The 12,658-nt window shown below is 43.0% G+C and overlaps 1 protein-coding gene across 1 annotated transcript in view; it reads right to left on the bottom strand.

Annotated features, from left to right (window-relative positions):
• TMC3 (transmembrane channel like 3) overlaps window positions 1-12,658 on the bottom strand; it is a gene marked incomplete at its 3' end in the record, with an annotated part of 147,670 nt that overhangs the window by 129,612 nt on the left and 5,400 nt on the right. Inside the window, exon 3 of the mRNA XM_082253474.1 lies at window positions 12,182-12,257. Coding sequence (XP_082109600.1) covers window positions 12,182-12,257 — 76 coding nt within the window. The remainder of the gene's footprint in view (window positions 1-12,181; window positions 12,258-12,658) is intronic.

The following is a 12,658-nucleotide window of genomic DNA, read 5'->3' as shown; positions in this document are numbered from 1 at the left end:
TTTGGATGCAGCGGCTGCATGGATGGCGGGTGCAGGGCTGCTGATAGGGGGGGACCACCAGTCCTCCTGTTGGGGGCCCGGGCACAGCACAGGGAAACGGTGCGGTTGGGTGGAGGAGCAATTACAGAAGGAAGCCCTGTGCAGCTCTCTGCAGCAGCTGAAAGCCAGTTTCTCCCCCTTCTGCCAGCTTTCAGCTGCTGCATGGAGGGACACAGACATAGGGCATAATTCCTGTAATTGCTTCTCCGACACCGATCCCCCTCCCTGTTCTGCCTGCTCCTGATCTCCCCCCCCCCATGTGCACCCCTTTCACTGTGCACCCCCACCCCCCCCCCCCCCCCCTCACCCTCCAGCAGCGCTGCAGGCTTCCCTGTCCTGTAATGAACATAAAAAATGATTTTAAAAAAATGTCAAATAAAATAATTTTTTTTAAAACAAATGTAAAAAACCATCAAAAAGGGCTAATTCAAACAGGTTCTGTGTTATGTTTGTGTCCGCTAATAATGATTTTAGTGTATTTTTAGTGATGGGGCCCCGTGATTTCTAACAGTAGCTCTGGGCGGGTGAGAATTCATGGCCCTGAATGCACACTGTCTGTATTCAGGGTCATGCACCCACATCCAATTGGCTGTCATATTGGGAGCGGTGACTTTGTCTGTCCAATTGACATGAATGGGACTGCCTGCACACGGATGCGCGGAACACTTGTGCAGGCAAACACAGGCTTTCCATCAGCATATGCTATAGTACCTCCAAGGGAATTAACTCTTTCACTGGTAGTATATCCAGGAATTTAAAAAAAAAAAAAACAGGCCCCCCTGCAATAATCTGCTAGTATGCATTGCATACTAGTGCATTATGAAAGACCTACCATAAAACAAAGCCCTCCACCACTGGCAGGGCATCCATATTCGCTCTGTCTTCCTTCTGGGGTTCCAGACGTTTAATTGGCTGAGCTGTGATGACATCACATGTGCGTGGGAGCCACAATTGCGGCATAGAGCTCTGAAGGGACGGCATTCGCTGTGTACATGTGGCGGTGATGTCATTGGCTACAAAACATGTGAATATCTCCTAAGCGGTGCACACTTAGGGGAATCTCATTTTACTTACAGGTGAGCTTTAGTATAAGCTTACTTGTAGGTAAGAGTTGCTAAGGGGAGTGATCTATCAATGTACAATAATATTACATCTGATTTCTATGCATGTGTGGGTGATCAGCCAAAATCGCACTATAAATTGCACCAAAGTAACACAGGAACCTTCTCCAAGGTTGCACTGTGCTTAGTCACAATGATGAGAATGTGTGATTTTCCTTGTCATGCGACTCTGTGTGACTCAAGTCGCATCAGAAGTCTCACTAGTGTGAACCAGCACTGAGGAGACACTTTAATCTTGCAAATTCAGGCTGAAAGTGGAGTTCCGGCCACAGAATCGTTTTTTTTTATCAATACCTCCCAAATTGTCACCCCCCTTCATACATCAACTAATCCTGTTTTTTACAGTATAATAATCGATTGGCAATTAGAAAATTTTACTTTATAAAAAGTCTCCTGAGCGCCGCCATCTTTCTCCGGGTTCCCCTGAAGCCGCTGTATTAATGAATGCCCTGCTTCCTGGTTCGAGAAGGAGAGGGGCCGGTGAGTATAGGGATGCCTATCATCGTGTGATTTCCTGTTTGGAAATAACGCGATGAGAGGAGCGGCCGGCCGGCCGCCTACGTCACTGCCCATTGCATCCTGGGAGAGACGAGTAAGAGCTCCCAGGACACATTGCGGGACAGGAAGTGACGGCGCGGGCCGTGGCCGTGGAAGGAGGAAGTGAATGTATAGGTGAGTATATTATCCTCTGTAATAAGGTAAGTAAAAAAAAAAAAAAAGCCGGGAATATCCAATTCTTGCTCAGGTAAGGATAAGGAAGCGGATGCCATAAAATCTAAAGGCATGATTTTGTGGCCGGAACTCCGCTTGAAGTGAAAGTGTTTTGTAAAGGGTTCCCTCCTTCGAGCCCCTGAAATATATATATACAGTGGTGATCGAAAGTTTGGGCACCCCAGGTAAAAATTTGTATTAATGTGTATAAAGAAGCCAAGGACAGATGGAAAATCTCCAAAAGGCATCAAATTACAGATTAGACATATATATATATATATATATATATATATATATATATATATATATATATATTAATTAATATTATAGCTGTTTGTCCAACAAAACTGCATGTAAATTCATTCAGTACAAATGCAGATTGAATTTTTCCATAAACAAAACAAAAAACAGTGTGAATGAGGGAAATACCACTTTATGGCCACTAGATGAAACGGAAGAACATATTTATCTCCTATGATACTCAGCACCATCTATTGGCCACAATACTCTATTTTTCCCATCCACATATTTTTTTAATGAATAAACATTAAATCTGCAGAGAGTATAGCCTGAAAAAAAAATCTATTTTTCTCCATTTGCAGATAATGCATTTACATGCATTTTTTCTCTTTTTCACAATTATACAGGAAATGGGGATACTCATTGTACACAAAAAAAGAGCAACCACATCGGTATTCTCAAACAATGCAAACAATTACATGATCCCATAGGATAATACATTAATTTTATGTGATTTTAACCATATAGGACCCCCAAACTCAGTCCGGAGACTGACCTGCCAGTATCTGGTGGCTCTCGTACTTTATACCAGGGGTAGACAATTCCTTTTTCCAAAGGGCCATATGAAAAACTGGGACTGTTGTGGAGGACCGAATCCAATTTTACTGTATAGTAAAAATATTTAGATTAAACCTGCAGCCTTAGGCCCCATATACATCTCACGTAGTAGGAACAGGCATTCCTGCTCCCAATTTTTTTAGCATGAATTACACACGTTTCCGCATGCTGAGCATAAGGCAGCCTGTTCACCTGAATGGGATGCCCTATGAGCATTTGATGGGAAAAAGAAGCTCATGCACCTTTTAGGGGAAAAGGGCTTCACGCGATTTTTGTCACGTGCATTTTGCTGCACTTGCCACATGTTTTTGATGCACGAAATCACTCTGAAAATCTCACTGCATTTGGGGTGCTATTACAAATGAATGGCACCCAAAGGTGCATCGTGAAATTTGTCACGATTTCAGAACAATTCTAAATCCCGAGGTGTTAATGGGGCCTTGGCTGAGCAACACTGGACTGGAAAAGTCAGTAAGTACGTAAACATTTAGAAAACAAACACATTGCATTAGCACTAATGCCCCATACACACGTGCAGATTATCTGCAGACTTTTGTCTGCAGACTTACCAAAACCATATAATATGAGGTCAAACCTAAACACTTTCAATTTGTATGCAATCCGGCAGGCCCTTGCACTACATAGAAAAGGTAAGTCTGCAGACAAAAGTCTGCAGATAATCTGCATGTGTGTATGGGGCATTAGGCTGCATTCACATGTCAGCGTATGATCGCGGGCAGAACCGCCGCAGTTCCGCCCGCGATTCGGAGATTTATTGCAAATCGCAGGACGCCTAGCGTTGCCCGTTGATTTGCAATAGCCCCCCAAACGCCGAGCGATGTTGCCGCGATTTACGCCCGCCGAATCGCAGCAACATCGCGCAAACAAAATCGCGGGACGCAATACGCTCCAAAGAAGCTCTTGTACTTTTTTGGAGCGTATTGGGTCCCGCGATTTTGTTTGCGCGATGTTGCCGCGATTCGGTGGGCGTAAATCGCGGCAACATCGCTCGGCGTTTGGGGGGCTATTGCAAATCAACGGGCAACGCTAGGCGTCCCGCGATTTGCAATAAATCTCCGAATCGCGGGCGGAACTGCGGCGGTTCTGCCCGCGATCATACGCTGACATGTGAATGCAGCCTAAACCTAAACCGACTTGTCAGGCGACTTGGTCACTTTCAGTAATCTTGACAATTGTTACCAGGAAAAGCAAAGATGTAGATCTATACAATGAGGACTCCACAATAATAATGGATTGGGGTTGTAACCACTCTTGCCTCAAGCAAAACAAAATTTGGCTTTAGATACATTTTGAGTTATATATTAGTACATGGATTGTGTTCCCTTGTGCTTAGCAGCAAGCGTCACAAGACTGGTGAAATCCCCCAACCTACTTACACTATAAGCCAGCACCTCCATCCCAACACTCTAGGCCAGGGGTCTTCAAACTACGGCCCTCCAGTGGTTGTAGGACTACGCATCCCATGAGGCATTGTAAAACTCTGACATTCACAGACATGACTAGGCATGATGGAAATTGTAGTTCATGAACAACTGGAGGGCCATAGTTTCGAAGGCCCAATTTTGTTGTCCTGGGAAAACATATATACATATATTTATTATTATTATTTGTTTTATTATAATCACGGGTATTTCTATAATGCAGACAATTTATGCAGTGCTTTACATATATATTGTACATTCACATCAGTCCAGGCCCTCAAGGAGCTTACAGCCTAAGGTCCCAAACTCACATTCATTCATACACATGTAGCACCCTCCTAGGTGCTAGAGAGAGAGTATAGTTTTGGTTCCTTTCTGCTTACCAGAAGGATTGCCAGGTAAATCTATATTGTTCTCTGCCTACCAAAGAGCAGGATCTGCTAGTGAGGTCTGCTCAATGTGCTCAGGTGCAACTCTGTTTGTCTGAAGTGTTTCACACTGGTCCAATAGGGAGGCATATTGGACAGTGGGAGGAAACCTGACAAATTAATGCACAGGCATTTAGTACAGCCCTGGTGATTGGCAGAGGAAAGTGACTCTGTGCATGCTGGGATACTGTATAAATGCCAAGAGCAAATGTGCTCGGAGTCTTTCAGCTGGAGAGCGGAGTCCTGGAGAGAGGGGGCGGCTGCCTCCTCCTCTGTAGACGTTGCTATGCGGCCTTAGGTAGTCGACCTGAGGATCTAAGGAGTCAAAGAGGAACTGAACCCAGAGGTCCTGTAGAGCTGACTTGAAGGGAGACACTGGAAGGTTCTGATTCTGCATACATGGAGTACAGATCTGTGTCAAGGGGCCTGACCTGAGGGGGTCATCCCTTCAGCTAGAATAGTCAGTGGACTGAAAAGGGGATGCTAGAGAGTATCCTGAAGATAATGTCGTTTGATCAAGTCTATTGCCGGAGAAAGAGCAAGGATACTTAACCCTTACCATACACATGGCAGTATGGTTAAAGCAGTGTGACTGCTTCCACAAACAACCTGGTGAGGCTAACTAAGAGTTGTCCTAATCAACTGTATACAGGTCCAGTTGGGGTATCCCACTATTCCCTCCTCCCATTCAAGTTCCACAATAAATATCAAAAACCAACACCACTGGACTGTTTATTGACTAACGAGCCATCGGGAGTAAGGGTGAATGTGTGAATTGTACCCTAAGTGACTGTGTGCTGGTAATCAGAGGAGGCCCAACAAGTCATCATGCAGCAAGCCCTATGGGGACAGTGCTAAACACATACTATAGTCAGTGTATCTACCAGCATGTCTTTAGAGTGTGAGAAAACATGCAAACTCTATGCAGGTAGTGTTTGGTTTGGATTCAAACCAACAACCCTAATGCTGCTAGGCAGAAGTGCTAAGCACTTTGCCAGATATATGTAGTTCATATTTAAAGATGAAGTAAACTCAAAGGCATAATTTGTACCTATAGGTAGGCATATAAGAAGGCTTTCCTATAGGTAATGTAAATATCTCCTAAACGTGCACCATTTAGGAGATATTTACAATATCTCCTAAACGACAACGGCTACCTGTGCCGTTCCTTCAGGTACCTGTGATGTAAATGACGGCTCCCCCGCGCATGCACGGGAGTGACAACATCGCGGCTTCGTCCTGTCAAACAGCCGGGGTCCGCAGACCCAGAAGGAAGACCGGATGAAGATGGATGCTGCCTCTAGCGATTACATCTCTTCGCTGTAGGGCTTCGCTTTCAAGTAGGTTTCACATAATGTGCTAGTATGCAATGCATACTAGCAGATTATGCCTTTACCTTGCAGGTCCGAAAAAAAACAAAAACCAACCAGCGGTTTACAAATGTTTTAAATATAATCTTAAATGCGATCTAAAGGGTATTGATATTTAACTCAAGTTCTACCTAAAACTCATGGGTTAGTTTTTGTATTAATTGCAGCAATGGAGCTCTATATAATGTTAGTTTTATTATCTGACGTTATTTATTCTGTACCATTATCACAAGCCATATATTTTGTTATCAAAATACATGATGTCAAATACAGCTGGTCTATTTTACCAAAAGCGTTGGGAATGTTCACAATAATTTGTGTGAACATTCATTTCAATTATCCAATCATGTTAAAAGCAAATAAGTAAATTAGAAACTTGCTATTCACACAATTGGATAAATAAAGTGAATAGTTACACAATTTATTTTGGTTAATTTACCAAAGCCAAATAGGCTGTTCACGGTTGCGGTTAGCTTAGTGAATGTGGTGAAAATTTGCTTTGCAAAGAATACCCAATCATGTGCAAGGAAAATTTTAAAAAAAGTTTTTTTTTGCTTGCACATGATTGGATAATGGAATTCAGCAGAGCTTCACCTCATTCATTCCAGCTCCATGGAAAATTATCTTGCAAATTGCTAATTACCTTGTGATGTAGGCAGCCTGTTTGTCTTTACTAAATCATTGTGTGATGATTCCTAACTCCCTTAGCAAATGATCATACATCACCAAGTGTCTATGGGAGAAAGGTTTGTTCACATTAATACATATTTCCAAAGAATTATACAATACAATAATACATGTACACCATGGGGGGGGCCAGACAGAATCTGGGGCAGCAGTGCATGGCAACCTATCGGCTCCTATTTTTATCTTTTTCAGTTAAGCTTTGAAAATGAAAGCTAGAAGTTAATTGGTTTCCATGCACAGCTGCTCCAGTTTTGATCAATTCCCCTCCATATATTCAAAAATGCAACATTAAGAATTTTCTTCAAATGTTTGTAAAGTAAACACGTGAGAACAGAAATATGAAAGCTACTATTTCCGACTGGTTTTTCAGTAGTTCAAACTCCAGAACTATTATCCTTGCTTTAATATATTTTAAGTCCCTAAACTCAAGCTTGCAGTCAGTGAAAAAATGTGTGAATGAGATCTGCACTCCAATCTCTGCTTGTCTCCATCCAGAAACCACTGGGGTCTGGGTCATTTTATTTGAACATCCATTCAAATAAATCTGCAATAATGATGTCTCCACCCACTGTCTCCTTAACGCGTTTCACCAAAAACTGGCTTGCTAATGTAGCAGATTTTCCAGGCATTGAGCCTGATGTGGGTCTGCCATGGTCACCGGTAACACCTTCAGCCCATTTAAGCTGAATACCCAAGTGTGAGATTTGAGTCAAAGACCAGTCCGGCATCTTTGGTTTGTTTTGTTTATTTTATATTGGGGATGGGAGAAGGGAATGAGTGGGATACTCCTCTGGCTCAACTAGGTACAAATGGGACACTTGAAGAAAAAATGCCTTTCAGCACTGTCTTGATGCCGGCTGGGGGCCGACCAACGCTTGCTGGCGCTTCAGAAACACTGACTTGCTGTACTGTACTTGAAACTTGACTTCTGACACTCTGGTTAGCTCAAAAATCCTGGACTGTACTGAGAACTGACTTCTGCACTCTGGGTAGCTCAAAAGTCCTGAACACTGCTCTCTCCAGTCCTTCCTGACTGAGGTAGCTTCTGTAAACTGCTTTTGCTGTGGCAACTTTCAACACTGTACACTGCACGCTGTACACTTAACTCTTCAGGGCCCACACACTGGCGCCCTCTCTACACTTCAGGGTCCACACACTGGCACCCTCTCTATACTTCAGGGCCCAACCACTGGCACCCTCTTTACTCTTCAGGGTCAACACTGGCATCCCCTTTACTCTTGCTACTGCACCGGCTAGCTAGCTCCCGGATCCCTCTGACCTTCTCCGGAGTGGTCCCCTCTCACTAGGCAGACCCCCAGGGGCAGTTTGCAGTACTCACGAACTAGGAATGATTTCCTGAAACTGGACCCCTCTCAGCTCCGCTGGTCCTCTGCACTGGATCCTCTCTGCAGCTCAGCTTAGCCTTCTGTCCCCTCTCACTAGGCAAGCCGCCTGGGACACCCAATTACTCTGACAGGAGGAAAGACAGCCGCACTCTACCTCCTGGGACTCTGCTTCCCACCAAAGATGCTGCGTCATGTTCTCCCCTCAAACTTATACCCACTCCCAGAATGCTGTGCGGCAGAATATGCCTTGCTGGGGTAGATACAGGCCTGAGTGCACCATTGGCTGGGTTTCCACCACTGCCCAATGAGAACCCTCTCATTAAGTACAGTGGGGAGACTCCCCAGTCCCAACAGCCACACCTGGGAGACATGACAGCCCAGCTGAAAATCATGGCCCTGCTGTTAAGCAGAAGAGGCTCACTATACTTTACCTAGCACCTACCCTGTAGGGTGCTACACGTACAAGCACATTTTCTAGTGATCAAGCCGTTTTTTAGTGGAATGTGTCAAGGAGACAGTGGTTTCTGGGTGGAGACAAGCAGAGATTGGAGTGCTGCTCTCATTCACACATTTTTTCCAATGATGAGCGAAGATGAGCTTTCTTGAGCCTGTTCCCTGTCAGCCCAAAGTCAAGGTAAAGGAGCGGATCTGGAGCAGTGATGAGGGTCTGGGATATTTTACCTATATAGTCAGTGGAGCCTGAAATTCTGAACTACCATTCTCCATTCTTATTTCAGGTCAGTGACTTGGCCTTTAAAATAGAAAGTCAATAATGGCAGCTGCCCTAGTTCTATCTTCATAGGTTTCCCTTCCAGGACACTCTAGCCAAGACTCCCACAAGAAAACGCCAGAGCAAAATGTGACTCTCTTTATATCTGGACAGTGGTAATTGATGAATAGAATTAATGAATGCTATGTGCTCATCTCTAATGCATTAGGAGCATGAACTCCTAATTGTAAAGCATGCTAATCAGTGTACTGCCAAAATGTAATTACTATATTTTTTTCAGAGGCCTTTGAAGTTTACTAAATGCAAATAGGAAATAGAATTTTTCTGTAGCTTAGTGAAAGGTGAAGCTCTGTTGACATCCAATCACGTGCAGACAAAAACTGTTTTTTTCCTTGCATGTGGATAGGTACTATTTACAATATTCACTAAAATTGGATGGACGCTAGTAGAATCCTAGCTACAGTGTCATTGATTCACTTCCGGTATTCGGGTCAGTGGAGCGCCCCGGATTTCCTAATCTTTGCTATGCTGAATGATTTTTAAACCAATGTAAGTGCAATACTGTTTATTTCAATAAATATTGATTTACGGTGTTACGCTATGGAGCTTGTTTCTACTATTTACATGCACGTTTGAGATTGCTGGGGAGTGGAAGTAACGTTAAGGAGAAACATCCTGGGGCTGGTCCTGGATATCCACATACAGCCAGGTGGAGCTGTGAATGCTGGTTACCCCCCTTAAGGGGTGAGATTTCTCGTGAGTGAAGCAACAGGGGGGGAGGGGCACATGCGGAGACACCAGACACATTGCATGACTCTGTGGAACTCTCTTTTGCTGCAACATTACCAAGAATTGCTTTTTTAGCAGCACTACTATAAGGACTTGCAGTGTTGGCACATGACGGTCAGAACATTAGATTAATGGAAGGACTATTGGTATTATTTTTTACCACATAAGGACTTACCATCTGGAGCACTGGTCACTTTATCTGAGCTTTGGTCACTTTATATGAGATTTGACATTATTGATTTACTGAGTTTTGTAATTGTATTAGGTTCGGTTTCATTTTAACACTGGTCACTTTCACTTAGCACTAGCACTTATATTTTTATTATTTCTTTATTAAAAAGCAAGGTATATGGACTTTGGTACATTTTTTTTCCTCTAACACTATATTTAATATTTTTAATGTGGAATAGACTCCCTCCAGAGGTGGTTCTGGCTAGCTCACTAGATTGCTTTAAAAAAAGGCCTGGATTCTTTCCTGCGTGTACTTAACCACTTGCTGACCAGTCACTGGGATTGTACTGCGGCAAAGTGGCTCGTTCCCGTCCAGCGACGTAGACCTACGTCGCTGGACTCCTCCCCTTGTGGGCGGTGCTCACGAGCCGCCGGAGGCTCGCTCCCGCTGTTTTCAGTCACAGCGGGAGTCGGGCCACGGGAGGAGCGGCGGTGATCACCGCCGCTCTTCCCCGATCGTCGGGGAATCGAGTCTGGAGATCCGCCCGCTTGTGTAAACAAAGCGGGCGGATCTCCTAAGTGACAGATTGCAGGATTCAGCATAGCTGAACCTGCGATCTGTCCCTGTGTCACTCAGTCACCTCCCCCCACACATGTCAGTAAGCACCAGGCATACATTAACCCCTCCCTCTCCAATAAAATTAACCCCTTCCCTGCCAGTGTCATTTTTACAGTAACAGTGCATATATATAGCACTGATTACTGCAGTCATGTCACTGGTACCCCCAAAAGTGTCAAAAATGTCAGTCAAGGGTCCGATCTGTCCGCCGCAATGTTGCAGTCCCGCAAAAAAAATCGCAGATCGCCGTCATTCCTCGTAAAAAAAAAACACCAAAAATTACAGAAATCTTTCCCTTAGTTAGTAAACGCAATAACTTTTGCGCAAACCAATCAAAGTACGCTTATTGTGATTTTTTACCAAACATATGTAGCAGAAAACAAATTGGCCAAAAATTTTAAAAAAATTTGATTTTTACATTTTTTGAATGTGAAAAATATTGTTATTTTTTCAAAATTTACGCAATTTTTTTGTTTATAGCGCAAAAAGTAAAAATCGCACAGGTGATCAAATACCACCAAAGGAAAGCTCTGTTTGTGGGAAAAAAGGACGTAAATTTCGTTTGGGTATGGTGTCGCACGACCGCGCAATTGTCAGTTAAAGTCGCACAGTGCCGAATCACAAAAAGTGGCCCAGACGTAAGACAGCAAAAACCTCCGGTGGTAAAGTGGTTAATATAAGTGGGTACTAATATGTATAGGTAAAGTTGGTCCAGGGAATTTCTGATATCCTCTCAGGGGATCAGGAAGGAATTTTTTCCTCTGCTGTAGCAAATTGGATCATGCTTTGCCGGGGTTTTTTCACCTTCCTCTGGATCTACTGCGGGTATAGGATTGTATATATGGGATTGTATGGTTGGGTTTTCATTACTATTTTTTTTTTTTCTTTAATTGGTTGAGCAAGATGGACTTGTGTCTTTTTTCAACCTGACTAACTATGTAACTATATATAGGCACCCACAGAGCAGCGCCAGACCCACTTTATGTTTCAAACTTCCATATCAGACACTACCTCGGTAGCTAGTTACAGTGGGGGCAGCAGTTATACACATTTATTATTCCATTATCCATAGTGCGGAAACATATAAATAAACTGCCAGCTAGTAGAACTTAGTTTGAATTTTTTTGTTTTAAGAACGTTCATTAAATTTTTTAACCCTTAGTGGGGTCAAACAGACCTTTATTTTGACCACAGTGACAGGAAAATTGGAAGGAGTGGGATGGATGAATGAACGAACGTCTAACAGTGAATGTGGCTTTTGTTCAGGAAATTACATTCATTCCAAAATTTAATGTAAAAAGTGATCAAAGCTCTGAAAGTCAAATGTGTTAGGAATTTTCGTACACATTTTTGTATGAATTTTCATGCAAAAATCTAAAAGTGTAAAGCCAGTTTAAGGGAAAAGTCTCTTGCAATGTAAACAGCCTGTGTGCCTTTTGTAAATCGACCCCATTGAGCTAAAATTACTTCCACAAATAATCAGCAGCATCAATTGAGTATATCAGATAAAGCTTGTACGTTGTAGAAACAGTGCACATAGAAGCCATTTTTACTCAAACAGCAGACAGTGATCATGATAACTGGCTGTGTGTCATAAGTCAATACTCCATCAGTCCTAAAGGACCCCTCCATCAACAGATCTTTCAACTATATGTAGACGGATAGCACTAAGATGTATTAATCATGTATCATAAATACCCTTAAAGCAAATGATGCATAAGCTTTGGAAACTAGGGTGCGACCTTTGCACATAACTAGAAATGGATTCAGCAATTCATCACAACTAACTGGTCCTCCTTGCCCTTTTATTGCTCTGATTTTTTATGGCTTTTCTTAGGAAATGTTATATATGATATCAGTCTTATCCCACCTCTGCTCCAGCTGCCTGGTAGCCTCGTGTTCTGGTTAGCCGTCCTTCATACTTCAACACAATCTCTTTAGCCTGTCTGTTGGATGGAGACAAAATGCATTACTATTTTTTTACTAATGAACAGGTCGACCTCAAGCCTCTAAATATATATTGATTTCATCTGACGCATGTAGCACTAAATAAAATGGCCTTTTGCACTCTAGTGTCAGTTACCATATCTTTAGATTTTTTCAGAGCTATGTACGTATGACTAGATTCCTATAGTTACAATACAATCCCATGAATATTGATTTAGAATATTGAGACATTAGCTTTCATTATTTTAACAAAAGTGGAGCATATACCCAAAGGCCCCAGTGAACGGGAACACCAAAAAATTGGTGAAATCCAGATTCACAACAGGTGGACGTTGACAGAGCAGTACTGTAAAAAACAGGGTATGGAGAGAACAAGGATCCCCCCAGAGAAGGAGTCAAC

Source organism: Pelophylax lessonae, assembly GCF_965119305.1.
Source record: "Pelophylax lessonae genome assembly, chromosome: 4".
Taxonomy (NCBI): Eukaryota; Metazoa; Chordata; class Amphibia; order Anura; family Ranidae; genus Pelophylax; species Pelophylax lessonae.
Note: the sequence above shows the minus strand (reverse complement) of the source record. Positions and strands in the feature narration are given on the sequence as shown.